General features: G+C 41.7%; 1 protein-coding gene across 2 annotated transcripts in view; it reads left to right on the top strand.

The window, feature by feature from the left end:
* Positions 1-27,690, top strand: part of ap2b1 (adaptor related protein complex 2 subunit beta 1) — a 79,562-nt gene that overhangs the window by 16,037 nt on the left and 35,835 nt on the right. Inside the window, exons 15-16 of one of the 2 annotated variants that reach the window (XM_046324512.1) lie at positions 25,299-25,340; positions 25,869-26,015. In XM_046324512.1, coding sequence (XP_046180468.1) covers positions 25,299-25,340; positions 25,869-26,015 — 189 coding nt within the window. The remainder of the gene's footprint in view (positions 1-25,298; positions 25,341-25,868; positions 26,016-27,690) is intronic. The other variant, XM_046324521.1, reaches the window with a different exon arrangement.

The raw sequence follows: 27,690 nt of genomic DNA, 5'->3' as shown, positions 1-27,690 counted from the left end.
ATGCTTGGAATTTGTCCGAATTTGTGGGGTTTTGTTTGTCCACCTGCCTCTTGAGGATTGACCACAAGTTCTCAATGGGTCTGGGGAGTTTCCTGACCATGGACCCAAAATATCAATGTTTTGTTCCCCGAGCCACTTAGTTATCACTTTTGCCTAATGGCAAGGTGCTCCATCATGCTGGAAAAGGCATTGTTCGTCACCAAACTGTTCCTGGATGTTTGGGAGAAGTTGCTCTCGGAGGATGTGTTGGTACCATTCTTTATTCATGGCTGTGTTCTTAGGCAAAATTGTGAGTGAGCCCACTCCCTTGGCTGAGAAGCAACCCCACACATGAATGGTCTCAGGATGCTTTACTGTTGGCTGATGGTAGTGCTCACCTTGTCTTCTCTGGACAAGCTTTTTTACGGATGCCCCAAACAATCGGAAAGGGGATTCACCAGAGAAAATGACTTTACCCCAGTCCTCAGCAGTCCAATCCCTGTACCTTTTGCAGAATATCAGTCTGTCCCTGATGTTTTTCCTGGAGAGAAGTGGCTTCTTTGCTGCCCTTCTTTGACACTAGGCCATCCTCCAAAAGTCTTTGCCTCACACCTGCCTGCTGCCATTCCTGAGCAAGCTCTGTACTGGTGGTGCCCCGGTCCCGCAGCTGAATCACCGGTCCTGACGCTTGCTGGATTTTCTTGGGCGCCCTGAAGCCTTCTTCACAACAATTGAACTGCTCTCCTTGAAGTTCTTGATGATCCGATAAATAGCTGATTTAGGTGCAATCTTACTGGCAGCAATATCCTTGCCTGTGAAGCCCTTTTTGTGCAAAGCAATGATGACGGCACGTGTTTCCGTGCAGGTAACCATGGTTGACAGAGGAAGAACAATAATTCCAAGCACCACCCTCCTTTTGAAGCTTCCAGTCTGTTATTTGAACTCAATCAGCATGACCGAGTGATCTCCCGCCTTGTCCTCATCAACACTCACACCTGTGTTAATGAGAGAATCACTGACATGTCAGCTGGTCGTTTGTGGCAGGGCTGAAATGCAGTGGAAATGTTTTTATGGGATTCAGTTAATTTGCATGGCAAAGAGGGACTTTGCAATTAATTGCATTTCATCTGATCACTCTTCATAACATTCTGGAGTATATGCAAATTGCCATCATACAAACTGAGGCAGCAGACTGTGAAAATATATATTTGTGTCATTCTCAACTTTTGGCCACGACTGTACATACAAAATAGGGTTGTAGCTTGTATTGTTGTAGCCACCAAAATGTTGTTCAGAAAGGAAACACCATGTATTAATTTAACCATTTATTAGAAAGTAAATGACAATACATTAGGTATTGGCATTCGTCTCTGCAGCAGCTTAAGGGTAGCTCATTGCCATAGCAATTAGGGGTGTGAATGATTAAACTAAATTAGAATGTTTAACGTTAATAAAAAATCCCTTACCAAACAACTTTTTTTCCACAAAATTAAAATCACAGTGCACTACCACTAACAGGTCCAGATCATTATCATAAATGGAAAAATCTAAATTAAACAAATACCTAATGCAACAGTGCTGTAACGTTAGTAGATATGCATCTTTCAAATTATTTGCCACAAATATTAAGCGCTCTGCACATCATCGAGATTAAGTTTGAAAAATGACAGAGAAAGGCAAGCGACAGCAGCGAACAGCCTGCTCTTCCACGAGTCAGTACAGTATAATTGAGTCTGCTAAGCTGCTGCGCTATGCTGAAGTACGAACTGACTGCTGGGAACATGTCTACAACTTCAACAGCAAGCTGTCAAATTATTGTAAATAATTGACAAGCTACACTCTGTTTATCAGTGCAGTGACGAACATCCTTACATGTCATGCTGACCTCACCGCTCGCATCATGTACGTGAGCATTACAAAATAAATGTACACATACATGTTATTCATTCATTGCACCCACATTGCTCGCACGCATCAACGAGCACCTGCGTAGCCAGGCCCTAAAATAGAACTTGGTTCTATTTGTGACGCTTGACACGCTGCAAATCCTGTCTTTCCCATCTCCTCATTGGTTTTTACGAGCATATATCCACGTGGGTGATTGAAAGATGAACTGAGGTCCACACTCCAATCCAGTTGGTGCTGGTAATGCACCTTAAAGTTGGTTGCCAACCGCCATATTAAGTCCGAAGAAGGAGGAGAGATTACCCTTTTTATATGTGTATTCATTGTCAAATAACAACCCAATGATTATATCCCAGGACAAATTAGCTAGCAATAGCAAGCTAGCTATCTAAATTGCCGTAAATGTTTAATGGTTTTCAATCTGTCCCCAAATTAACATAGTTGGTTCAGTGTTTGTTTTGATATGCCTGTCCTGATCGCGTCTGGTGTGGGTGGACAATATCAACGCGATGGCGCGCACACACGCACAAGCGGTCTGGTCTGCATGTTAGCTAGCTAGCTAAAATTCCATATCTGTGTTTCAGTGAAGATAGTTAGAAGCAGGCAGGTTACAACAAGCTAAATCAGCTGATGAACTCACCGGCGGCCATTATACTTGCACATATTGTGTGCAGGACTAGAGAGATGTTTTTGCTTTCTCAGAGTATGTGTCTCTGCCCAGTGCCTGTGTTTCATAGCGATTGAGTCATGCACAAGATGGATGGATTTAGAATGCAGTTAGGACATCGAGGGTGCATTGTCTCAATACTTATTTTGGCCAAACCACTTGTGTTCAATAGTGATCACTTGAGTCCGCAACAGCAAGTGGCCACTCGATAAAGGGCTTAGGGGCCAAGTGTTGAGATTCAGCCTATGACTGCTGTATATAGAACTTCATTATCCCCCTTGCGGTTATACGCAATAGGACCACCATACGCAATAGGACCACCATACGCAATAGGACCACCATACGCAATAGGACCACCATATACGCAATAGGACCACCATACGCAATAGGACCACCATACGCAATAGGACCACCATACGCAATAGGACCACCATACGCAATAGGATCACCATACGCAATAGGATCACCATACGCAATATGATCACCATACGCAATAGGACCATTGTATGCATTGTGAATTCACATGGAATTGTATGTATTTATAATTTTAATGATCACCCACAGGAGAGAGTAGGTTCAGAAGGGGATGGGTGAATTGGCACTGAGGTGGGAAGTCCCTGCTCTGGATGTTAATTTGTTAGCTGACATTTTCAAGAGACTACAACTTCGATTGAGATAAAACAATGTGTAAGCTCAACCATGAGGAATCATATTGTCCTAGATACACCACCTCACTCCAAACCTTTTTCCAAAGATCAGCACATTTGTCAATTGGCATTATCCAGGCCAGGGTAACTGTAGTTGGGCGGGGAGTTCAGCGTAGCGAATTAGGGGTTGCGTCTTGCCTGCCGCATAGAGCGGGGCCTCATCGTGATAAGTGATTATTCCGGCTGTCTCGCTGTGTTCCTTATCCGTCTTGGGTGGTGCTCTCAGATTATAAAGGGTTTCCAATTAAATCTTAATTGGACAGTCATTAAAACTGCAGTGACTCCAATCCAAGTTGGAGAGTCCAAACTGGGACATATTACCGCTATGCTGCTACACAAGGTTTAAACCACTCTGCTGAGTAATTACAGTGGGGAGTGAAAGCTACTCTCTTGCCTCTTTGATCAGCCATTCTGCAGACCTGTAAGCCAATTCGGCCAATTAATGGAATCAATATCGGTTTTAATGAAAGGCAAAGAGCCCTGAACTGAAACAGCCCTCAGTAGTTAGTTTAGCACTGATAACGTCCAAGGGCTCTCTTCTCGCAGTCAGAGCTTGGGTTTAAATACTTCTATGAAGGATATTGTGGCTCCAGATTGAACACAGAGCAATAATAGTTTTATTTGCTATATATTTGTAAAATAGAAAATAAAAAAGCAGGCCTAAGCGGGGCGATTAGGGATGTAACAATTCACCGACATGATCGGTCCCTGTTCAAATGTTTAAGATATGAGTGCATCGGTCCGCGGGACCCCAAACGGATCCAAATGTAGCATGCTTCGGACACAATCTTTTCAAACGTTACGAATGCCGGTTCACACATTTTTCTTGCTCAAATGACTCTTGCTCTACCTTCTGAAAATACCTTATCTTTTGTGACAACTGTGTCCTCTCCTTCAGTGTCGAACTATGCATGTATTTGTGTTGCCAGTCATTGATCTATAAGTCATTTTGCATGCCAAACAACCCCAGGCAATGTCAGTAGCCTAGTCAAGCTTTGCATGCTGACCAACGAGAGTAGGCCTATTCTTGATCTGGCACATCTGCGTATCACCTTCAGCATTTAAATGTTTGTAAAAATGGCTTGCTCTTTATTAGTTGAGTGACAACCAATGTATTTTGCTAGGTTATTTTTAATCAAATGCACTGTTGACAATGGTGTTTTACCGGAATAAAAGTAGCACCGGAGACAACTCTCATCTGGCTATACATGCTGACATGCTGACTATACATGTTGACTGGGGCTTTTATTTTGATTGTTCAGGTTCACCATCAGCAATAGTTTTGGTAGTTTTGCTTGTAACAATCAGTATATACAGTACAGTGCCTTCAGAAAGTATTTACACCCCTTGACTTTTACCACATTTTCCAAAGCTACAAAGTTGATAAAAAATCTATTTAATTGTCATTTTTTGGTCAACAATCTACATAAAATACTCTAATGCCAAAGTGGAAGAAAAAAATGTATTAATGAAACATTAAACGCATACACTACCATGCAAAAGTTGAGTCACTTATTAATTTCCTTATTTTTAAAGAAAAGCAAATATTTGGTCCATTAAAATAACATCAAATTGATCATAAATACAGTGTAGACATTGTTAATGTTGTAAATGACTATTGTAGCTGGAAACAGCAGTATCTACATAGGCATACATACAGTGGGGCAAAAAAGTATTTAGTCAGCCACCAATTGTGCAAGTTCTCCCACTTGAAAAGATGAGAGGCCTATGACAGACAAAATGAGAGAGAAAAAATCCAGAAAATCACATTGTAGGATATTGTTATGAATTTATTTGCAAATTATGGTGGAAAATAAGTATTTGGTCAATAACAAAAGTTTCTCTCAATACTTTGTTATATACCCTTTGTTGGCAATGACAGAGGTCAAACGATTTCTGTAAGTCGTCACAAGTTTTTCACACACTGTTGCTGGTATTTTGGCCCATTCCTCCATGCAGATCCCCTCTAGAGCAGTGATGTTTTGGGGCTGTTACTGGGCAACACAGACTTTCAACTCCCTCCAAAGATTTTCTATGGGGTTGAGATCTGGAGACTGGTTAGGCCACTCCAGGACCTTGAAATGCTTCTTACGAAGCCACTCCTTCGTTGCTCGGGCGGTGTGTTTGGGATCATTGTCATGCTGAAAGACCCAGCCATGTTTCATCTTCAATGCCCTTGCTGATGGAAGGAGGTTTTCACTCAAAATCTCACGATACATGGCCCCATTCATTCTTTTCTTTACACGGATCAGTCGTCCTGGTCCCTTTGCAGCAAAACAGCCCCAAAGCATGATGTTTCCACTCCCATGCTTCACAGTAGGTATGGTGTTCTTTGGATGCAACTCAGCATTTTTTGTCCTCCAAACACGACGAGTTGAGTTTTTACCAAAAAGTTATATTTTGGTTTCATCTGACCATTCTCCCAATCTTCTTCTGGATCATCCAAATCTTCTCTAGCAAACTTCAGACGGGCCTGGACATGTACTGGCTTAAGCAGGGGGACACGTCTGGCACTGCAGGATTTTAGTCCCTGGCGGCGTAGTGTGTTACTGATGGTAGGCTTTGTTACTTTGGTCCCAGCTCTCTGCAGGTCATTCACTAGGTCCCCCTGTGTGGTTCTGGGATTTTTGCTCACCGTTCTTGTGATCATTTTGACCCCACGGGGTGAGATATTGCGTGAAGCCCCAGATCGAGGGAGATTATCAGTGGTCTTGTATGTCTTCCATTTCCTAATAATTGCTCCCACAGTTGATTTATTCAAACCAAGCTGCTTACCTATTGCAGATTCAGTCTTCCCAGCCTGGTGCAGGTCTACAATTATGTTTCTGGTGTCCCTTAACAGCTCTTTGGTCTTGGCCATAGTGGAGTTTGGAGTGTGACTGTTTGAGGTTGTGGACAGGTGTCTTTTATACTGATAACAAGTTCAAACAGGTGCCATTAATACAGGTAACGAGTGGAGGACAGAGGAGCCTCTTAAAGGAGAAGTTACAGGTCTGTGAGAGCCAGAAATCTTGCTTGTTTGTAGGTGACCAAATACTTATTTTCCACCATAATTTGCAAATAAATTCATTAAAAATCCTACAATCTGATTTTCTGGATTTTTGTTCCTCATTTTGTCTGTCATAGTTGAAGTGTACCTATGATGAAAATTACAGGCCTCTCTCATCTTTAAGTGGGAGAACTTGCACAATTGGTGGCTGACTAAATACTTTTTTGCCCCACTGTAGGTGTACAGAGGCCCATTATCAGCAACCATCACTCTTGTGTTCCAATGGCACGTTGTGTTAGCTAATCCAAGTTAATTTTAAAAGGCTAATTGATCATTAGAAAACCCTTTTGCAATTATTTTAGCAATAAAACTGTCCTTCTTTAGACTAGTTGAGTATCTGGAGCATCAGCATTTGTGGGTTCGATTACAGGCTCTGTCAAGTTAGTTGTTGATCATTAATAGACAGCCATTTTCAACCCTTGCCATAGACTTTCAAGCTGATTTAAGTCAGAACTACTCAGTAACATTCACTGTCATCTTGGTAAGCAACTACAGTGTATATTTGCCCTTGTCTTTTAAGTTATTGTTCTGCTGAAAGGTGAATTCCTCTCCCAGTGTCTGTTGGAAAGCAGACTGAACCAGGTTTTCCTCTAGGATTTTGCCTGTGCTTAGATTTATTCCATTTATTTGTATCCTAAAAACACTCCCTAGTCCTTGCCGATGGCAAGCAAACCCATAACATGCAGCCACCACCATTCTTAGTACTTAGTGATGCGTTGTGTTGGATTTTCCCAGAACATAGCGCTTTGTATTCAGGACAAAAAGTGAATTCCTTTGCTACATTTTTTGCAGTATTACTTTAGTGCCTTATTGCAGACATAATGCATGTTTTTGAATATGTTTTTATTGTGTACAGGCTTACTACTTTTCACTCTGTCATTTATGTTCGTATTGTAGAGTAACTACAATGATGTTGCTCCACCCTAAGTTCTCCTATCACAATCATTAATCTAACTGTTTCAAAATTCCTCTCCAGCAAGTGATTTAGGAACGGCTCCTGTATCTTTGTAGTGACTGAATGTATTGATACACCATCCAACGTGTAAAATTAATAACTACATCATGCTCAGAGTTAGGCACATTTTTACTTCTGAACGTATTTAGGCTTGCCATAACAAAAGGTTTAAATACTTATTGACTCAAGACATTTTAGCTTTAAATGTTTTATTAATTTGTAAACATTTCAAAAAATAGAATTCCACTTTGACATTATGGGGTATTGTGTGTAAATGAGTTAGAACCAATCTAAATTAATCAATTTTAAATTCAGCCTGTAGCACAAAAAAAATGTGGGGAAAGTCAAGGGGTGTGAATACTTTCTGAAGTCATCTTTAGGGTAAAGTTGACCATTTCATAACGAGGACAACAATAACCTTTTTTGCTACCTGTACTGTATGTTCAAAGTGAAAGTAAGAGCTCACTGCAAGTCAGTAAAAACTCTAAAACATTAGATTTCAACCCCGTCTCATATTCAAAAGTTTTTATATTTTTAAAAGATAATGATACATTACTAGCTCTCACACACTTTATCTACAAAAATTACATTAATTTGTAGGTGGGGATGGTGATTTCAAATGAAGTGTGTGGGGGGGACAAAAGGCAAACATTTAATTTAGAATGGAAAATGAATGTGTCAATGCAACAAATGTTAGTCGAACCGAACCGCATTGCATCGATTCTTTCCTCTCATCAAACTGAATCGCATCAAATTGTTTCAAGCTAAACATATACTTTTCGTGTATCGTATCAGAGCCCATGTATCTGTACTGAATAAAAATATAAACGCCACATTTTACACTTCATAGAAGGAAATCGGTCAATTGAAAAATGTATTAGGCCCTAATTTATGTATTTCACATGTCTGTGCAGGGGCGCAGCCATGGGTGGGCCTGAGAGTGCATAGTCCCACCCACTTGCGAGCCAGGCCCAGCCAATCAGAATGGGTTTCCCCCCACAAAGGTCTTTATTACAGACAGAACTACTCCTCAGAACCACCCCCCCCCCCCAGGCGATTCTGCAGGTGAAGAAGCCGGATATGTAGGTCTTGGGCTGGTGTAGTTACACGTGGTCTGCAGTTGTGAGGCTGGTTGGACGTTCTGCCAAATTCTCTAAAAGCAAGTTTGAGGCGGCTTATGGTAGAGAAATAAAACATGTCATTCTCTGGCAACAGCTCTGTTGGACATTCCTGTAGTCAGAAAGACAAAACTGTAGCCTTTTATTGTTCCCAGCGCAAAGTGCACCTGTGTAATGATCATGCTGTTTACTCAGCTTCTTTATGCCACACCTGTCAGGTGGATGGATTATCTTGGCAAAAGAGAAATGCTCACTAACAGGAATGTAAACAATTTTGTGCAAAAAGTTTGAGAGAAATAAGCTTTTTGTGCATATGAAACATTTCTGGGATCTTTTATTTCGCCTCATGAAAAATGGGAGTATCAAATACAACTTGCACTACTTCACCTGCAATCAAAATATATTATTCATGTCCGTCAAGTGTCTACTCTGAATTCCCATATGGGCTTGTTCCTCAAAATACACAGTTTTTGAATCACCAGCTAAATGCAGTGCAATATCAAATGAGTCTTTCATTTCAACACTCATCATTTTCCCTGTGTATTTACTACCCGGTTGTCATCTACACATTCTGTCGCAGCAAAAGCAATACTTTCTCCCTCCGAAACTGGGAGAGTGAGTAAGATTCCAATATTCTGAAGTAATTGTATTTAAGAGCGGCTGGGCACTCCTGGGAATGGCAGGCTGCTCTCATTGGAGAAGTAGAATGGTATCAGGGAACTGCCTAGAATCCTGTTCACTACAATTTCCCCTTACACGGAATGACATATTCCCTCTAAGAGGTCCTAAACTCAGGAGGACCTCGTTTTGGAGTGACTTGAGTCATCATGACTTTAGACATTTCTACTTGGACCCTTGAGGAAGCTAACCAATGAAATCATCATGGGTCAGATATAAACAAATGGAGAGAAATTAGGATAGGCATATCCTATACGAGAGCTGGGTTTCATGGTAACTCAAACCCCGGCCTTTATCGTAGTCATCAGGTGGAGATTGTATCCTTTCCCTACACCTCCAGTAACAGCCCTAGATCACTACCCTCTACACCAGATAACTAGCCTGTTCATGCTCATGTCATTCTGTTTTACAGCTTTCTGGGCCACTGTAAAAGGAACTCTGACAGTGGATTTAACATACAGTTGAAGTCTGAAGTTTACATACACTTAGGTTGGAGTCATTGAAACTCGTTTTTCAACCACTCCACAAAGTTCTTATTAATAAACTATAGTTTTGGCAAATCGGTTTGGTCATTTTTCCAACAATTGTTTACAGACATATTATGTCAATTATAATTCACTGTATCACAATTCCAATGGGTCAAAGGTTTACATACACTAAGTTGACAGTGCCTTTTAAACAGCTTGGAAAATTCCAGAAAATGATATCATGGCTTTAGAAGCTTCTGATAGGCTAATTGACATCATTTAAGTCAATTGGAGGTGTACCTGTGGATGTATTTCAAGGCCTACCTTCAAACTCAGTGCCTCTTTGCTTGACATCATGAGAAAATCAAAAGAAATCAGCCAAGACCTCAGAAAAAAAGATCTCCACAAGTCTGGTTCATCCTTGGGAGCAATTTCCAAATGCTTGAAGGTATCACGTTCAACAGGTGCACTTCACAAAACAGATGGCATAATGAGGTAGGAAAATGATGTGGATATATTGAAGCAACATCTCAAGACATCAGTCAGGAAGTTAAAGCTTGGTCGCAAATGGGTCTTCCAAATGGACAATGACCCCAAGTATTCTTCCAAAGTTGTGGAAAAATGGCTTAAGGACAACAAAGTCAAGGTATTGGAGTGGCCAACAAAGCCCTGACCTCAATCCTATAGAAAATATGTGGGCAGAACTGAAAAAGCATGTGCGATCAAGGAGGCCTTACAAACCTGACTCAGTTACACTAGCTCTGTCAGGAGGAATGGGCCAAAATTCACCCAACTTATTGTGGGAAGCTTGTAGAAGGCTACCCAAAACGTTTGACCAAAGTTAAACAATATAAAGGCAATGCTACCGAATACTAATTGAGTGTATGTAAACTTCTGACCCACTGGGAATGTGATGAAAGAAATAAAAGCTTAAATAAATAATTCTCTACTATTATTCTGACATTTCACATTCTTAAATTTAAGTGGTGATCCTAACAGACCTAAGACAAGGAATTTTTACTAAGATTAAATGTCAGGAATTGTCAAAAACTGAGTTTAAATGTATTTGGCTAAGGTGTATGTAAACTTCCGACTTCAACTGTATATACGCTTCTTCACAGGACGGTTGACTTAACACATGTGCCACTTCACAGGACATGACTCCTGTCCACTGTAGGGTTGCAAAGCGTCGGAAACTTTCCTGTAAATTTCTGGAATTTTTAAGAAATTTTCCATGGGAAGTTAAGGTCGGGAATTCTGCATAAATTCATAAAAACAGTTAGCTTATAACAGTGAACCATTTTTGTGGGATACACATAAGGCAATTCCAGGTCTTGTGGCATATTTTTGTTAAACTATCCCCAATTAAAAGGAATTGCAAACCTCTGCATTTGCAGTGCATTCTTCCATCACATGTGTAGTGCACTCTTCCATCACATGTACAGCTGATTCTCAAGATCTTGCACACCAATGAGATGCTGTTGAGCCCACACTACAACACTGTCTGAGCCAAGGACTACATGCTTTCTGGTTTTGATAACAATACTGGGTGGGGTGAATATATTTTATGACAAATTTTTTGTTAACTAGTAAATCCTAGTAGCCTACAGCTAGTAAGTTAATCCTTTCTAACTTGTTAACACATTCTGCTAGTTAGTTTATGCTACCATGTGGGTTTTGGCTTGCCTGAGCCTGCTAACGGAGGAGTGTTAATTCACCTGTTTCCATACATGTTTCCATACGTTTAATTTAAAAACATATATCTTACAAAGACATTGTTTAATCTAACTGCTTAACTATTTATATGTACATGGAATTGTCTTTATTTTTTTACTCTTTATTTTATTTATCTTTACAGGAAAATGCCAGGGGCACTATCTGATATGTGGAGACATTTCACTGCAGCTAATGTAGAAGGAAAAGCTGTGTACATTTGCAAATACTGTGCTAAGAAATATGTGAAGAATGCAACAAAGATGCAGAAACATCTGGCCAAGTGCATGAAGTTTCCTCAGCTCTCACAACAAGCAACCTCTGACAAAAGTCCCTCTACTTTTATTCAAGGTGAAAATGATGAATCAGACACCTTATCGATAGCAACAGCTCATGGTCCTCCTGGAATCAGAAGTGTTTTTGACTCAACGGAGGACGTAGTCAGAGAAATGCTGATGAATCTCTTGCTCGAGCTGTGTTCAGCAACTGGTTCACCTCTGATGCTCACAGGCAATGTGTATTGGAAGAGATTTCTGAATGTTCTTTGCCCAGCATACACCCCTCCAACCAGACATGCTTTATTTACTCATTTGCTGGATGCAGAATTCAACAGATTTCAATTGAAGGTCAAGCAAATCATAGGGAAAGCAGTCTGAATTGCAATCATCTTTGATGGGTGGTCGAATGTTCATGGGCAAGGAATAATTTACTACATCTCCACCCTCAACCAGTATTCTACAAGACCACAGACACAAGGGACAACAGACGCACCGGTCTCTACATTGCAGATGAGCTGAAGGCAGTCATCAATGACCTTGGACCACAGAAGGTATTTGCACTGGTGACAGACAATGCTGCGAACATGAAGGCTGCTTGATCTAAAGTGGGGGAGTCCTACCCTAACATCACACCCATTGGTTGTGCTGCTCATGCATTGAATCTGCTCCTCAAGGACATCATGGCACTGAAAACAATGGATAACACTCTACAAGAGAGCCAAGGAAATGGTTAGGTATGTGAAGGGTCATCCAGTTATAGCAGCAATCTATCTCACCAAGCAAAGTGAGACGAATAAGAGCACCACATTGAAGCTGCCCAGCAACACCCGTTGGGGTGGTGTTGTCATCATGTTTGACAGTCACCTGGAGGGAAAAGAGTCTTTCCAAGAAATTACCATATCACAGTCTGCCGATATGGACAGCACCATCAAGAGGATCCTCCTGGATGATGTATTTTGGGAGAGAGTGGTAAGCAGCCTGAAACTCCTGAAACCTATAGCAGTAGCCATTGCACAGATTGAGGGAGAGAATGCCATCCTGTCTGATGTTCAGACTCTGCTTGCAGATGACAGAGAAGAAATCCGTACTGCCCTGCCAACTTCACTGTTGCTCCAAGCAGAGGAAACTGCAATTCTGAAATGCATCAAAAAAGCGTGAAGACTTCTGCCTGAAGCCCATACATACCGCAGCGTACGTGTTGGACCCAAAGTACAGTGCCTTGCGAAAGTATTCGGCCCCCTTGAACTTTGCGACCTTTTGCCACATTTCAGGCTTCAAACAAAGATATAAAACTATTTTTTTGTGAAGAATCAACAACAAGTGGGACACGATCATGAAGTGGAACGACATTTATTGGATATTTCAAACTTTTTTAACAAATCAAAAACTGAAAAATTGGGCGTGCAAAATTATTCAGCCCCTTTACTTTCAGTGCAGCAAACTCTCTCCAGAAGTTCAGTGAGGATCTCTGAATGATCCAATGTTGACCTAAATGACTAATGATGATAAATACAATCCACCTGTGTGTAATCAAGTCTCCGTATAAACGCACCTGCACTGTGATAGTCTCAGAGGTCCGTTAAAAGCGCAGAGAGCATCAGGAAGAACAAGGAACACACCAGGCAGGTCCGAGATACTGTTGTGATGAAGTTTAAAGCCGGATTTTGATACAAAAAGATTTCCCAAGCTTTAAACAACCCAAGGAGCACTGTGAGAACGATAATATTGAAATGGAAGGAGTATCAGACCACTGCAAATCTACCAAGACCTGGCCGTCCCTCTAAACTTTCAGCTCATACAAGGAGAAGACTGATCAGAGATGCAGCCAAGATGGCCCATGATCACTCTGGATGAACTGCAGAGATCTACAGCTGAGGTGGGAGACTCTGTCCATAGGACAACAATCAGTCGTATATTGCACAAATCTGGCCTTTATGGAAGAGTGGCAAGAAGAAAGCCATTTCTTAAAGATATCCATAAAAAGTGTCGTTTAAAGTTTGCCACAAGCCACCTGTGAGACACACCAAACATGTGGAAGAAGGTGCTCTGGTCAGATGAAACCAAAATTGAACTTTTTGGCAACAATGCAAAACGTTATGTTTGGCGTAAAAGCAACACAGCTCATCACCCTGAACACATCATCCCCACTGTCAAACATGGTGGTGGCAGCATCATGGTTTGGGCCTGCCTGCTTTTCTTCAGCAGGGACAGGGAAGATGGTTAAAATTGATGGGAAGATGGATGGAGCCAAATACAGGACCATTCTGGAAGAAAACCTGATGGAGTCTGCAAAAGACCTGAGACTGGGATGGAGATTTGTCTTCCAACAAGACAATGATCCAAAACATAAAGCAAAATCTACAATGGAATGGTTCAAAAATAAACATATCCAGGTGTTAGAATGGCCAAGTCAAAGTCCAGACCTGAATCCAATCGAGAATCTGTGGAAAGAACTGAAAACTGCTGTTCACAAATGCTCTCCATCCAACCTCACTGAGCTAGAGCTGTTTTGCAAGGAGGAATGGGAAAAATGTTCAGTCTCTCGATGTGCAAAACTGATAGACATACCCCAAGCGACTTACAGCTGTAATCGCAGCAAAAGGTGGCGCTACAAAATATTAATTGAAGGGGGCTGAATAATTTTGCATGCCCAATTTTTCAGTTTTTGATTTGTTAAAAAAGTTTGAAATATCCAATAAATGTCGTTCCACTTCATGATTGTGTCCCACTTGTTGTTGATTCTTCACAAAAAAATATGGTTTTATATCTTTATGTTTGAAGCCTGAAATGTGGCAAAAGGTCAAAGTTCAAGGGGGCCGAATACTTTCGCAAGGCACTGTATGCTGGCAAGAGCATCCTGTCTGGTGCAGAGATCAACAAGGCCTATGGTGTTATCACTACTGTGTCTCGCCACCTTGGCCTGGATGAGGGCAAGGTTCTTGGTAGTCTGGCGAAATCCAGGGAGAAGAAATTGAAGCCTGAGAGGAGGACAACCAAAACTTTAGTTTCCAGACTATCATTTTCATATGTTGAAAATGTTTTTGGGAGAAGCGATGGATCATTGGGGATCATTCAATATTCCCTTTCTTTTGTTGTTCAGTGAAATCATCCCATGTGAAGAGTCCACTCATTTAATTAAAGTTCAATTCGTAACTAAATTGTTTTTTATTTCTAATGGATTTATTTAATAATTTGAAATTATATCTACTTATGATAAGGTGAAAGGTTTATTTTTATATTTCCAATGCAGAAAACATCTACATTTAAATGGTATTCATATGAATTTGCATATATTTCCGTTAATTCCCGTTAATTCCCATGGAAAGTTTTCACCTCTGAATATTCCCCCAAATGTGCAACCCTAGTCCAGTGCTATTGAAGTGTAAGTCCAGTGGTATGACAGTGGTATTGAAGTGTAGTCCAGTGGTATTGAAGTGTAGTCCAGTGGTATGACAGTGGTATTGAAGTGTAGTCCAGTGGTATTGAAGTGTAGTCCAGTGGTATGACAGTGGTATTGAAGTATAGTCCAGTGGTATTGAAATGTAGTCCAGTGGTATGACAGTGGTATTGAAGTGTAGTCCAGTGGTATTGAAGTGTAGTCCAGTGGTATTGAAGTGTAGTCCAGTGGTATGACAGTGGTATTGAAGTGTAGTCCAGTGGTATGACAGTGGTATTGAAGTGTAGTCCAGTGGTATTGAAGTGTAGTCCAGTGGTATTGAAGTGTAGTCCAGTGGTATGACAGTGGTATTGAAGTGTAGTCCAGTGGTATTGATACACTCAATTCAGACCATTTTATACATCCAAGTCAGGTTTGGGATTATGCAGCACCCTGCCTTTTAAGTGTTACCTCCCCATTGCCCATGCCATATAAATAGAATCTCATTCTTGTTCTGTGGCCCATATCTTTGAACATGCTCCCATACCCACTGCAGACAGACAGTGTTACTAGTGATTTGAGGCTGCATTGACAGACAAGCTAGACAATGACATGCTGTCATTAGAAGGGCAAAATGGAGGAAGGATTAATGCGACAGAAAGGGCTGAGTCAGCACCCTGAGTTTTAATATTAAAGCTAACCTTCTGGATGAGGAGAATGAGCCAGATTAACCTGACAAGCATTCAAAGTCCCGTGTGCTATCAGTTTTTCAATGCACATTGACTGGGTTCTTCTCTTTAAGATACCCTATCGCTCCACTATTTCTGGTTACAAAAATTATAATAGTTCGCTTAAGTATATTGTAGAGAATCATTGGACCATCTACACCACTGTGAAGTACAGTATCTTTTCCATAACCAAAAATATTGTATTTTCAGCTGTTTGAAGCTGGTGTACAAAAATGAAAATAAGACATAAAAACTCAACTTAAGAATGGGAAGCACAGAAGTAGCGCACCTAGAACAGATTTACCACTTCTTAGACTTGCTTTCAATGAGTGACACATCTATAACACACATTTCTATGTGAATTTGGTCGGGTCGCCCAAAAAGTTACTTATTGGAACTTTAAAGCTGCCATTATCAGACCCCTCCAAGACTGAATTACATATTGAATCAGGCTTTTCAATGAAAACTCAATTTCTCTGAGGTGACACCCACTGAAATTGTGAAGGACTAACCTATATATACGTTTGTCTCCCAATACAAATTAAATGTGACAGTTAAAGGGAAAATCCACTCAAAACCACTCATTCCTTCACTTGGCAGTGTTAAATAACACTAATATGTGAGAACAATATTTGTTGTGAACAAATGTTTCATTTTGGAGTTGTAATAAGGCCTGTAGCAACATGGAAAATCTTTGTGGAAATCTGTTGCAGCTCAAGTTGACTACAATATCCACAGTGCAATGCTCCCTCTATGGGCGGGCTGGTTGGCTAGGTAGGTAGGTAGCTACACACAGTAATACCAAAGACAATATCAGCATGTAACGTAACTAGTTAGTGCAGTTTGTTTAGGCGATTTTACAGCTATCAATTAATAGTCTACAATCTCATGTTCAACCTGCAGATCGATGTGCCACAGAGTGGAGTCTAACATTCACAACAGCATATATACTTTTGAGGAGATGTGAAACGTTGCCCATGCTATGGCAATGGGCCGTGCACTGCATTCTGGGCGGTTCTGGGACAAGGAGTGCTCTCCAAGGAATGAATGGGAGTCTATTGGGCAATCGCTCAAAAACCCAACATTAGCACGAATTTAGTCAACAAGAAGTACAACATTACACATTTTTCCAAGATGTGAGATAATTAACTTGCTATCTGTATTATCGTATAGCTTTGTAATCATGACATTACTTACTTTCGAGGGAAATAGGCACGTTTCTCTTCATAAACACTGACTTTGAGAAGGGATTGCATGACAATTAGCCTAGCAATCGTGTGACGCAGCATGGCAATGTGAATACTTCTGGGTGGGGTGTTATACTTTTCTTCATTCATTCGATTCCTATCTCCTTTCTATAATATCTCTGGCAATGGCACCTAGCAATGCACCCTGGACTAAAGAGGCAGACAAATAGGAAACGTTTGCTAGACCCTCTGTTAAATGACACATTTCTCGGGGTAGGAGTTATCGCAAAAATATGATCAATGGCTCATTCGATAGAAGACATCCTCCCGAGTTATGACATCAGCCAGTATTGAAATCTGACAGATATGATAGACGTTTTCGCAAATCTAAAAGTCATATTCCTATTAACTTCCAGTGTAGTGAGAGTGACTTTATCACAGTGCTACGTCATACCGGACGGATTTCTGCCTGCTTGAACGCCAATAACTCAGATACACATTAAAAAAACTTTTTATTTTTTACGTTTTTTTCTCACCTTTATTTAGCAGGTAGGCCAGTTGAGAACAAGTTCTCATTTACAACTCCGACCTGGCCAAGATGAAACAAAGCAGTGTGACAAAAACAATAAAATAGTTACACATTAACTGTACAGTCAATAACATAATAGAAAAAAATATATGTACAGTGTGTGCAAATGTAGAAGACTAGGGCGGTATAAGGCAATAAATAGGCCATAGAGGCGAAATAATTACAATTTAGTATTAACACTAGAGTGATAGATGTGCAGATGATGATGTGCAAGTAGAGATACTGGGGTGCAAAAGAGCAAGAGGATAAGTAACAATATGGGGATGAGGTAGTTGGGTGTGCTATTTACAGATTGGCTGTGTACAGGTACAGTGAGCTGCTCTGACAGCTGATGCTTAAAGTTAGTGAGGGAGATAGACCCCAGCTTCAGTGATTTTTGCAAAAGACTTATAGATGACCTGGAGCCAGTGGGTTTGGCGACGAATATGTAGTGAGGGCCAGCCAACGAGAGCATACAGGTCACAGTGGTGGGTAGTATATGGGGCTTTGGTGACAAAACAGATGGCACTGTGATCGACTCCATCCAGTTTGCTGAGTAGAGTGTTGGAGGCTATTTTTTAAATGACATCGCCGAAGTCAAGGATCAGTAAGATAGTCAGTTTTACAAGGGTATGTTTGGCAGCATGAGTGAAGGAGGCTTTGTTGTGAAATAGGAAGCCAATTCTAGATTTAATTTTGGATTGGAGTTCATGTGAGTCTGGAAAGAGAGTTTACAGTCTAACCAGACACCTAGGTAGAAGCGGTTTAAGAACATGCACTTAGTTGAGGTGTTATGGCTGAGGTGCACCCATGACCAGCTTGGAAACCAGATTGCATAGCGGAGAAGGTAAGGTGGGATTCAAAATGGTCGGTGATCTGTTTGTTAATTTGGCTTTCAAAGATTTTAGAAAGGCAGGGCAGGATGGATTTAGGTCTAGAGCAGGGGTGTCAAAGTCAAATGGACGGAGGGCCAAATAAAAAATTTAGCTACAAGCCGAGGGCCGGACTGTTCGAATGTTCATTGAAATTTTTTAAATGACGCATATAGTCTAGTGAACCTAATTGAACCTACTGAAAACCTAACAAATATATTCCAATATGATCAGATAAATAAAGCAATATTTTCTTATGGCTCTGTCAGTAATCTTTAATTTTCAACAGACACAAAAGACAAATTTCCTTTATATAAAAATCCCCATAACATGAACATTAAATGAAAGAAACCGGTATTCAAGGCACCATCAGTAGCCTATATTTTCTATTTTAGCAAAAGTGGGCTAAATTTACTTCAAAGAAAAAAACAATAATAGCAATTTTCTATCATCCACTCAACTGAAATATTTTTAAAATATAATTGGATTGAAATAGAATAAAATAAAGTGCAAAAATCTATTAATCAAAAACAACACTTTGTTTAAGGAGAAGTAACATGCAGTGAAAACAAATATTAAACTTTAACTTTTAAACTTGAACTGAGTAAAAACTCTAAATATGTGATTGCACAGTAATGTTCACTTGTTTGAGGTTGAGGGTGATACTTGGTGGTGTCCCATCTTTTCCACAAGTTCATCAATGTTCGGGGTAAGGCTCTGAGCTGAGGAAATCCTCAGAATTGAGTGGAGGTGTTCAGCAGTAAGTCGACTTCTGTGTGATGTTTTGTTCAAGTTCATCAAAGAAAACAGTTGTTCACACAGGTATGTGCTGCCAAACATAGACAACGTTTGAGCAGCCTGGATGCGCAGCTGGGGCATTGTGTCGGGGAGGAAACGGGCGAACTCCGCAGCACCCACTGCCGCACAGTTTGGTTTTAAATGCCTTCACTGTACTGTACATATCAGAGATGACACGATCCCGACCCTGCAGCTGCAAGTTCATTGCATTCAGATGACTCGTAATGTCACACAGAAAAGCCATTTCACACAGAAACATTTCGTCTCGGAGTTGTGTTGTGTCTTTCCCTTTGCTGTCCAAGAACAGACAAATCTCCTCACGAAGCTCGAAACATCTTTGAAGCACCTTTCCCTGGCTTAGCCATTGCACCTCTGTGTGATAAGGCAAATCACCATGCTCCGTTTCTAACTCCGTCAGAAATGCCTTGAACTGGCGGTGATTCAAACCTTTGGCTCTGATAAAGTTAACTGTGCGCGTGATGATGCTCATTACATGCTCCATTTTCAAGGCTTTACCGCACAACGCTTCCTGGTGTATGATACAATGATAAGCTGTCAGCTCACCTGTCGCGTTTTCCTCTTGCATCTTTTCCCGTATCTTTTCCACCAGTCCGCTCCTGTGTCCACACATCGCAGGTGCTCCGTCGGAAAATCCCCCTCCGTAAATGGCCGGGCTGATTTAGCGATCTCTTCTGCCAAAATAAAACTGGCCTTGACAGCAGCCTGGCCTTGTGATTTGGCTTTTTTGAACAGAGCCTGTCGAGATTTGAGGCCTCGTTTTAATTCCTCTGCCTTTTGTAGCCTTTGTTCCATGTCCATATTCTTGTTTTTGTCCGCGTGTTTCGTTTCATAATGTCGTCTCAGATTATACTCTTTCAGTACCGCCACACTTTCTCCACACAGAAGACACACAGGTTTTCCAGCTACCTCCGTGAACAAATACTCCGACTCCCACCTTGTTTGAAACCCCCGGTTCTCAGTGTCCACCTTCCGTTTTGCCATTTTTGATGGGTATCTGAAAGTTAATTTTACTGTGATGCTGACAACTGCTGTGCCAATAAATATTGAAATGAAGCAGCCTACTGCTCGGTGCGTCACCGTTGCATTGTGGGAAATGTAGTATTGGTGCGTGTAAAAGATCTGCGGGCTGCCGGCTTGCTGCGGTCTGCGGGCCGGTTCTAATAACAAATCAAGATCATCCCAGGGGCCGTAAAAAACCTTCTCGCGGGCCGGATGTGGCCCGCGGGCCTTGACTCTGACATATGTGGTCTAGAGTGTCTCCCCCTTTGAAGAGGAGGATAACCGCGGCAGCTTTCCAATCTTTGGGGATCTCAGATGACACGAAGGAGAGGTTGAGTAGGCTTGTAATAGGGATTGCAACAATTTTGGCAGATAATTTTAGAAAGAGAGGGTCCAGATTGTTTAGTCCAGCTGATTTGTAGGGATCCAGATTTTGCAGCTCTTATAAAACATCAGCTGTCTGGATTTGGGTGAAGGAGAAGCTGGGGGGGGGGCTTGGGCAAGTTGCCGCAGGGGGTGCTGAGATGTTGGTAGAGGTAGCCAGGTGGAAAGCATGGCCAGCCGTAGAAAAATGCTTATTGAAATTCTCGATTATCGTAGATTTTTCGGTGGTGACAGCGTTTCCTATCCTCAGTGCAGTGGGCAGCTGGGAGGAGGTGCTCTTATTCTCCATGGATTTTACAGTGTCCCAAAACCTTTTGGAATTAGTGCTACAGGATGCAAATTTCTGATTGAAAAAGCTAGCCTTAGCTTTCCTAACTGACTGAGTATATTGGTTCCTGACTTCCCTGAAAAGTTACATATCACGGGGGCTATTCGATGCTAATCCAGTACGCCACCGGATGTTTTTGTTCTGGTCAAGGACAGTCAAGTCTGGGGTGAACCATGGGCTATATATGTTCTTAGTTCTACATTTTTTGAATGGGGCATGCTTATTTAAGATGGTAAGGAAAGCACTATTAAAGAGCAACCAGGCATCCTCTACTGACGGGATGAACTCAATATCCTTCCAGGATACCCGGGCCAGGTCGATTAGAAAGGCCTGCTCGCTGAAGTGTTTTAATGAGCATTTGACAGTGATACGGGGTGGTCGTTTGACCGCAGACCCATTACTCACGCAGGCAATGAGGCAGTGATCGCTGAGATCCTGGTTGAAGACATCAGATGTGTATTTAGAGGGCAGGTTGGTCAGGATGATATCTAAGAGGGTGCCCATGGTTACGGATTTAGGGTTCTACTTGGTAGGTTCCTTAATAATTTGTGTAAGATTGAGGTAATCTATTTTAGATTGTAGGAAGGCCGGGTAGTCCCCATTTAGGTCACCTAACCGTACGAACTCTGAAGACAGATGGGGGGGTCAATCAATTCACATATGGTGTCCAGGGCACAGCTGGGGGCTGAAGGGGTCTATAACAAGCGGCAACTGTGAGATAGTTGCTTCTGGAAAGGTGTATTTTTAAAAGTAGAAGCTCGAATTGTTTGGGCACAGACTTGGATAGTAAGCCTGCAGAGTTCTGTCAATCTCTGCAGTAGATTGCAACTCCGCCCCATTTGGCAGTTCTATCTTTTCGGAAATGTTATAGTTAGGGATGGACATTTCTGGATTTTTTGTGTGGCCTTCCTAAGCCAGGTTTCAGACACGGCTAGGACATTCGGGTTTGCGGGGTGTGCTAAAGCAGTGAATAAAACAAACTTAGGGAGGAGGCTTCTAATGTTATCATGGATGAAAACAAGGCTTTTACGGTTACCGAAGTCAACAAATGAGAGCGCCTGGGGAATGGGAGTAGTGCTGGGGGCTGCGGGGCCTGGGTTAACCTCTACATCACCAGAGGAACAGAAGAGGAGTAGGATAAGGGTACGGCTAGAAGCTATGAGAATTGGTCATCTGGAACAGAGTAAAATGAGGTTTCTGGGGGCGATAAAATAGCTTCAAGGTATAATGTACAGACAAAGGTATGGTAGGATGTGAGTACAGTGAAGGTAAACCCAGGCATTGAGTGACTATGAGAGAGGTTTTGTCTCTTGGCACCATTTAAGCCAGGTGTGGTCACTGCATGTGTGGGAGGTGGAACAAAATGGTTTGCTAAGGCATATTGAGCAGGGATGGAGGCTCTACAGTGAAATAAGACTATAATCACTAACCAAAATAGCAATAGACAAGGCATATTGACATTAGGGAGAGGCATGTTTAGCCGAGTGATAATAGGGTCTAGTGAGTAGCTAGGCGAGCTGGAGACATGGTGAATCAGACAGCTAGTGGGCCGGGGCTAGCAGATGGGCATCCGGGGGACGTCACAACGAAAGAGCCTGTTGAAACCCCCTTGGATGGTTACGTCAGCAGACCAGTCGTGATGGATCCAGGCCTATTGGCAAAATAGGTATTGTAGCCCAAGAATTGGCTGATAGGCCTTTTTGGTTGGCTGTGAGATGGGTCAAGCTCCAGGCTAGCTCCAGGCTAAATGGTGCTTGCTTCGGGACAGAGACGTTAGCCAGGAGTAGCCACTCGGATAGCAGCTAGCTAGCTTCGATGATCCGGTGTAGAGGTTCAGAGCTTGCAGTAGGAATTCGGAGATGCGGTAGAGAAAAAGCAGTCCTATATGCTCTGGGTTGATATCGCGCTGGGCAGACTGGCAGGAATTGACCGGGCTGAGGCTGGCTGAAGACCGCTAGCAGTAGCTAACTGACTACTAGCTTGTAGCTGGTTAGCTGGCTAGCTTCTGATGGGGGTTCTGGTTCTAAAGTATAAAAATAACAGATCCGTACCACATTGGGTGAGGCGGGTTGCAGGAGAGTATGTTCAGTCCGTAGATGGAAATTGAGATTAAAAAATAAAGAATATATACGAAGAAAAATATATATACACGGGACAAGACAAAACAGATGTCCGACTGCTACGCCATCTTGGAAAAATATGACCTTGGGAATCGATAAAAAAATGAATTGATAGATCACTCAGAGATGCACAATAACAATATAACATTCAAAATGGGTGAACCTTTCTTTTAACTGCCGCATTTAAGGTTTTAATATAATCAAACTCATTCATATTTTTGTGTTTTAGTAGCAAACTGCTCTTATCCAGAGTGACAACAAGGTGGGTGAATAACTAATGGGTTGCAGATAAATCCAGTCTGCATTGAGTGGCACTACAGATGGTATAGAAATTCAGTTGGTCTAAAAGAGTATCTCTAGTCTGAAGACGTGGGCTAGAATCTTAGCACTTTTGGATCTCAACAAGGGAGGGAACAGGCTAGAACTGTGATTCGAACCAAGACATTTTTCACAAGATATTAAAACATGTTTTCCAGAGCCTGAAACTTCTCACCCCGGCATTATTTAAATGATTTGTTCTGTTTTATTTTTAGCATTCCTAAAAGGCCCTTGTATCGTCAGTATAAAACCTTGGCAGTAGTTCCTGACACTTGTCTCCCACTTCAATAGACTTCTCCAACTCTGTGACAAGCATTGTCTCTCGCCACTATGCAAAAACTGGTATTTCAACCCTGGGAGAATATCTGGAATATTCATATGATCAACAACAACAAAAAATTCTGTGTGAGGGTGAAGTGAGACAATATTGACTATTCTGCCAGTTCTCCTTCGCAGGTGTAGAAGTGATGTTCAATTCAGCCTTGTTGACGAAGACTCCCAGAGGTCCCTTAACATAACACTGTGAAAAGGCCACAGCAGACAGCCATTTTGTTCTGAGTGGTTCACCTTCAAAATCAACCACATCCTCAAGGAAGGCCTGAACACACAATGTACTTTTGTGCAAGCTCGCTAAACTAGGTATATACTCAGTCTAGATAGTCAATTATTGAGTGTGAAATGTGGAAAAAAGTGTTTGTCAAACCAAAGTATTGTCCACCTGTGGTACAATGTTGGCATCAAACATTAGGAGACAATTAATTTATTTCACTTCATTGTAATGATGGATGTGTTTTGAAAGTGAGAAATGATTGTATCCATTTAGATTATCCTCAAGTTGTCTTGAACGTTGCTTCTAACATTGCTTGCACCGTTGCTTTTCTATCTGCCTTTTAACAGTCCAATACCAGAGTGTGATTTGTGCCTTGCTGGGTCTTCGGCTATAATTTTTTTAATGGTATTCCAGTCTCGCTATGCTGCTGTCAAGGTCACTTCACACTTCTCACAGTCAAAATGCATTTAACTAAAAGTGCCATGTCTCAAAGGAAGTTTTGTCCTGAATATCGCAATGGCTACCGTTACATACAGTGGGGTGGGGTCTGGATAAAGATGAGCAAAAAACACTGTATAAAATAAATAATATAAGTACTGAGCTATATTGTATGCAAAACATGTTTTACAAATTATATTGAAAACGTGATACAATAATTTTGACCCCTATCTTTTTGGAGAAAATAAACACTTTCTCCACGCAATTTTATTAGTATAAAATAATATAATTGTTTTTTAGGCATACAATATAGGTCAGTATTTCTATTTATTTCATACAGTCTTTGTTGCTAATCTTTATCAAGGGATCCAATAATTCTGGAGCCTACTGTAGGGGCGGCAGGTTGGCCTAGTGGTTAGAGCGTTGGACTAGTAACCGGACGGTTGCGAGTTCAAACCCCCGAGCTGACAAGGTACAAATCTGTCGTTCTGCCCCTGAACAGGCAGTTAACCCACTGTTCCCAGGCTGTCATTGAAAATAAGAATGTGTTCTTAACTGACTTGCCTGGTTAAATAAAGGTAAAATAAAAAAATAAAATACATCATTACATTTTTTCAACTCGCCATTTAGATGGATATTTTGCATCTTGAAATAATCTTTTGTGTAGACTTCATTGTTTTAATTGCTTTATCTTCCACATCCCTGTGAGAATTCAAAGCTAAAAGTAAACTGGATAGGTGAAAGAAGCCCAATACATTAAAGCTATTATACCTGCTTGCTTTTTGACTGTGAATTCTCAAATATGTATATCTAATGTTTTTCACAATTAACTATTCTTCCATCTCAATGTTAATATTTCGGCAACGTTTTCTGGTCTTCTGACTGACTGATACGCTTCCCTGATAACCATTTCACTGTAACAGAATTACAATCTACATAATAACCTTTTGTCATATTCTAGGCAGTCTATGGGTTGAACTGCTTTTGGGGAATGGGGTTGGGGATGGGTTGCTATTGCTAAGTACCTCTCTTTCTCTCTCTCTGTCTATCTCTTGTGTTTGGATGCGGGTGCTGGATATGGGTCCTCTCCTGTAGCTCGGTGGAGACCTGGGAGGAGGTGTTGGGGGAAGTCCAGCAGTAAGTGAGCCCTTCCGTTTTTCCGTCCGCATGCTGCATGCTCTTCGAAGTTATAACGGGATTCAAAACTTAACTGCCAAACACTTCAAAGCTAGACAAACTATTATTCTCCCAATCACACTCGCCTCACCTTTGACCTTGCAGGGCACTGATGGGGGGGGATAACGTATTCCAGTGGAGGATTACTCAAGTTGGGAAATCATAGGCTGAAATTCTGACAGAAGATACTTTCCACCTCAGCAAATCGGAGCATTGGAGAATGTATTTCTCAAGTCAGGATTTCAGCTGTAGCGAATGTGCAAAATCAATTGACGATCAGAATCATTCTTTAAAAACGAATCAAGAAAAAAGGTGTCGATCACCATAAGATTTGAAACGTACTCATTTGACAACGATGAGTTTGGAATTTATTGTCTTTTTATTCTTCAATTAGGTTGCTAGAGGACCATTGTCTCGCAGATAAGTTACATTTTGGATTCATAGTTGTGCTGATGTCCTATGTGCTTTTTGTGTCTGTATGTGACTTAGGTGGGACAGAACTTTATTCCCTCATCAGTTCCCAACACGTTCGCCCCATCGCCGACTCCTGCAGCGCTCAGCAGCGGCCTCAACGACCTGTTTGAGCTCTCCACAGGCATGGCCATCTCCACAGGAGGCTATGTTACCCCCAAATCTGTGAGTACCCACTACCCACAGCTAAACGCTTATGTTGATGTTATATATTAATTTTAGCAAGAGCTAAATGCTAATATTAATACTATATTCTATTAATGTTAATGTTGTATGCTAATGTTAGTACTATGTTGGTATAAAGTAGACGTTCATTGCTAATAGATTACACCAGCATGGGCAGAGAATAAAGCTCAGATAAAGCGAATTGAAATGCTAATGCTCACTCATAAGCACCTAGCAAGCAGAGAAATGCATACAGAACCTTGAGCCATGCAGCAAAGTCACTCTTCATGTAGGACAGTGCATAAATATAGTTATGACGTTGTTTGGCCGGGGCGAAAGGAGGGGGTGAGTTAAGTCCAACTTGGCATCAACAGGCTCCACCCAAGATTCCTGTTCAAAATGGGTCATTTATATATATCATACAGTTAAGTAATGTAGAAGAGGCTCACAATGTCCTCACTGTGGTATGTGCACTGTTAATTGTTATGTATTGCAGCAGGACATAGCATCCTTCCCAAGGTATCCTTCCGTTTCATGCAGACCACCATAGTCACAGTGCCCAAGAATGTGAAGGTAACCTACCTAAATGACCACCGCCTCGTAGCACTCATGTCGGTAGCCATGAAGTGCTATGAAAGGCTGGTAATGGCTCACATCAACACCATCATCCCGGAAATCCTAGACCCACTCCAATTCGCATACCGCTTCAACAAATCCACCGATAACGGAATCTCAATTGCACTCCACAATGCCCTTTCCCACCTGCAAAAAAACCCCCACCTATGTGAGAATACTATTCATTGACGACAGCTCAGCGTTCAACACCATAGTGCCCACAAAGCTCATCTCTAAGCTAAGGACACTGGGACTAAACACCTCCCTCTGCAATTGGATCCTGGACTTCCTGACGGGCCGCCCCCAGGTGGTAAGCGTAGGCAGCAACACATCTCCCACACTGATCCTCAACACAGGGGCCCCTCGGGTGCGTGCTTAGTCCCCTCCTGTACTCCCTGTTCACCGATGACTGCATGGCCAAGCACGACTTCAACACCATCATTAAGTTTGCTGACAATACAACGGTGGTAGGCCTGATCACCAACAATGATGAGACAGCCTACAGGGAGGAGGTCAGAGACCTGGCAGTGTGGTTCCAGGACAACAACCTCTCCCTCAATAGGACAACAACCTCTCCCTCAATGTGAGCAAGACAAAGGAGATGATCGTGGACGACAGGAAAAGCAGGGCCGAACAGGCTCCCATTAACATTGACGATGCTGTAGTGGAGCGGGTCGAGAGTTTCAAGTTCCTTGGTGTCCACATCACCAACAAACTATCATGTTCCAAACACACCAAGAGAGTTGTGAAGAGGGCACAACAACACTTTTTCCCCCTCAGGAGATTTGGCATGGGTCCCCAGATACTAAAAATGTTCTACAGCTATACCATCGAGAGCATCCTGACCAGTTGCTTCACCGCCTGGTAAGGCGCTACAAAGGGTAGTGCGTATGGCCCAATACATCACTGGGGCCAAACTTCCTGCCATCCAGGACCTACAGTTGAAGTCGGAAGTTTACATACACCTTAGCCAAATACATTTAAACTCAGTTTCACAATTCCTGACATTTAATCCTAGTACAAATTCCCAGTCTTAGATCAGTTAGGATAACCACTTCAT

This window comes from Oncorhynchus gorbuscha, linkage group LG02 (genome assembly GCF_021184085.1).
Source record: "Oncorhynchus gorbuscha isolate QuinsamMale2020 ecotype Even-year linkage group LG02, OgorEven_v1.0, whole genome shotgun sequence".
NCBI classification, from domain to species: domain Eukaryota; kingdom Metazoa; phylum Chordata; class Actinopteri; order Salmoniformes; family Salmonidae; genus Oncorhynchus; species Oncorhynchus gorbuscha.
This window is presented reverse-complemented; position numbering and strand designations above follow the sequence as displayed.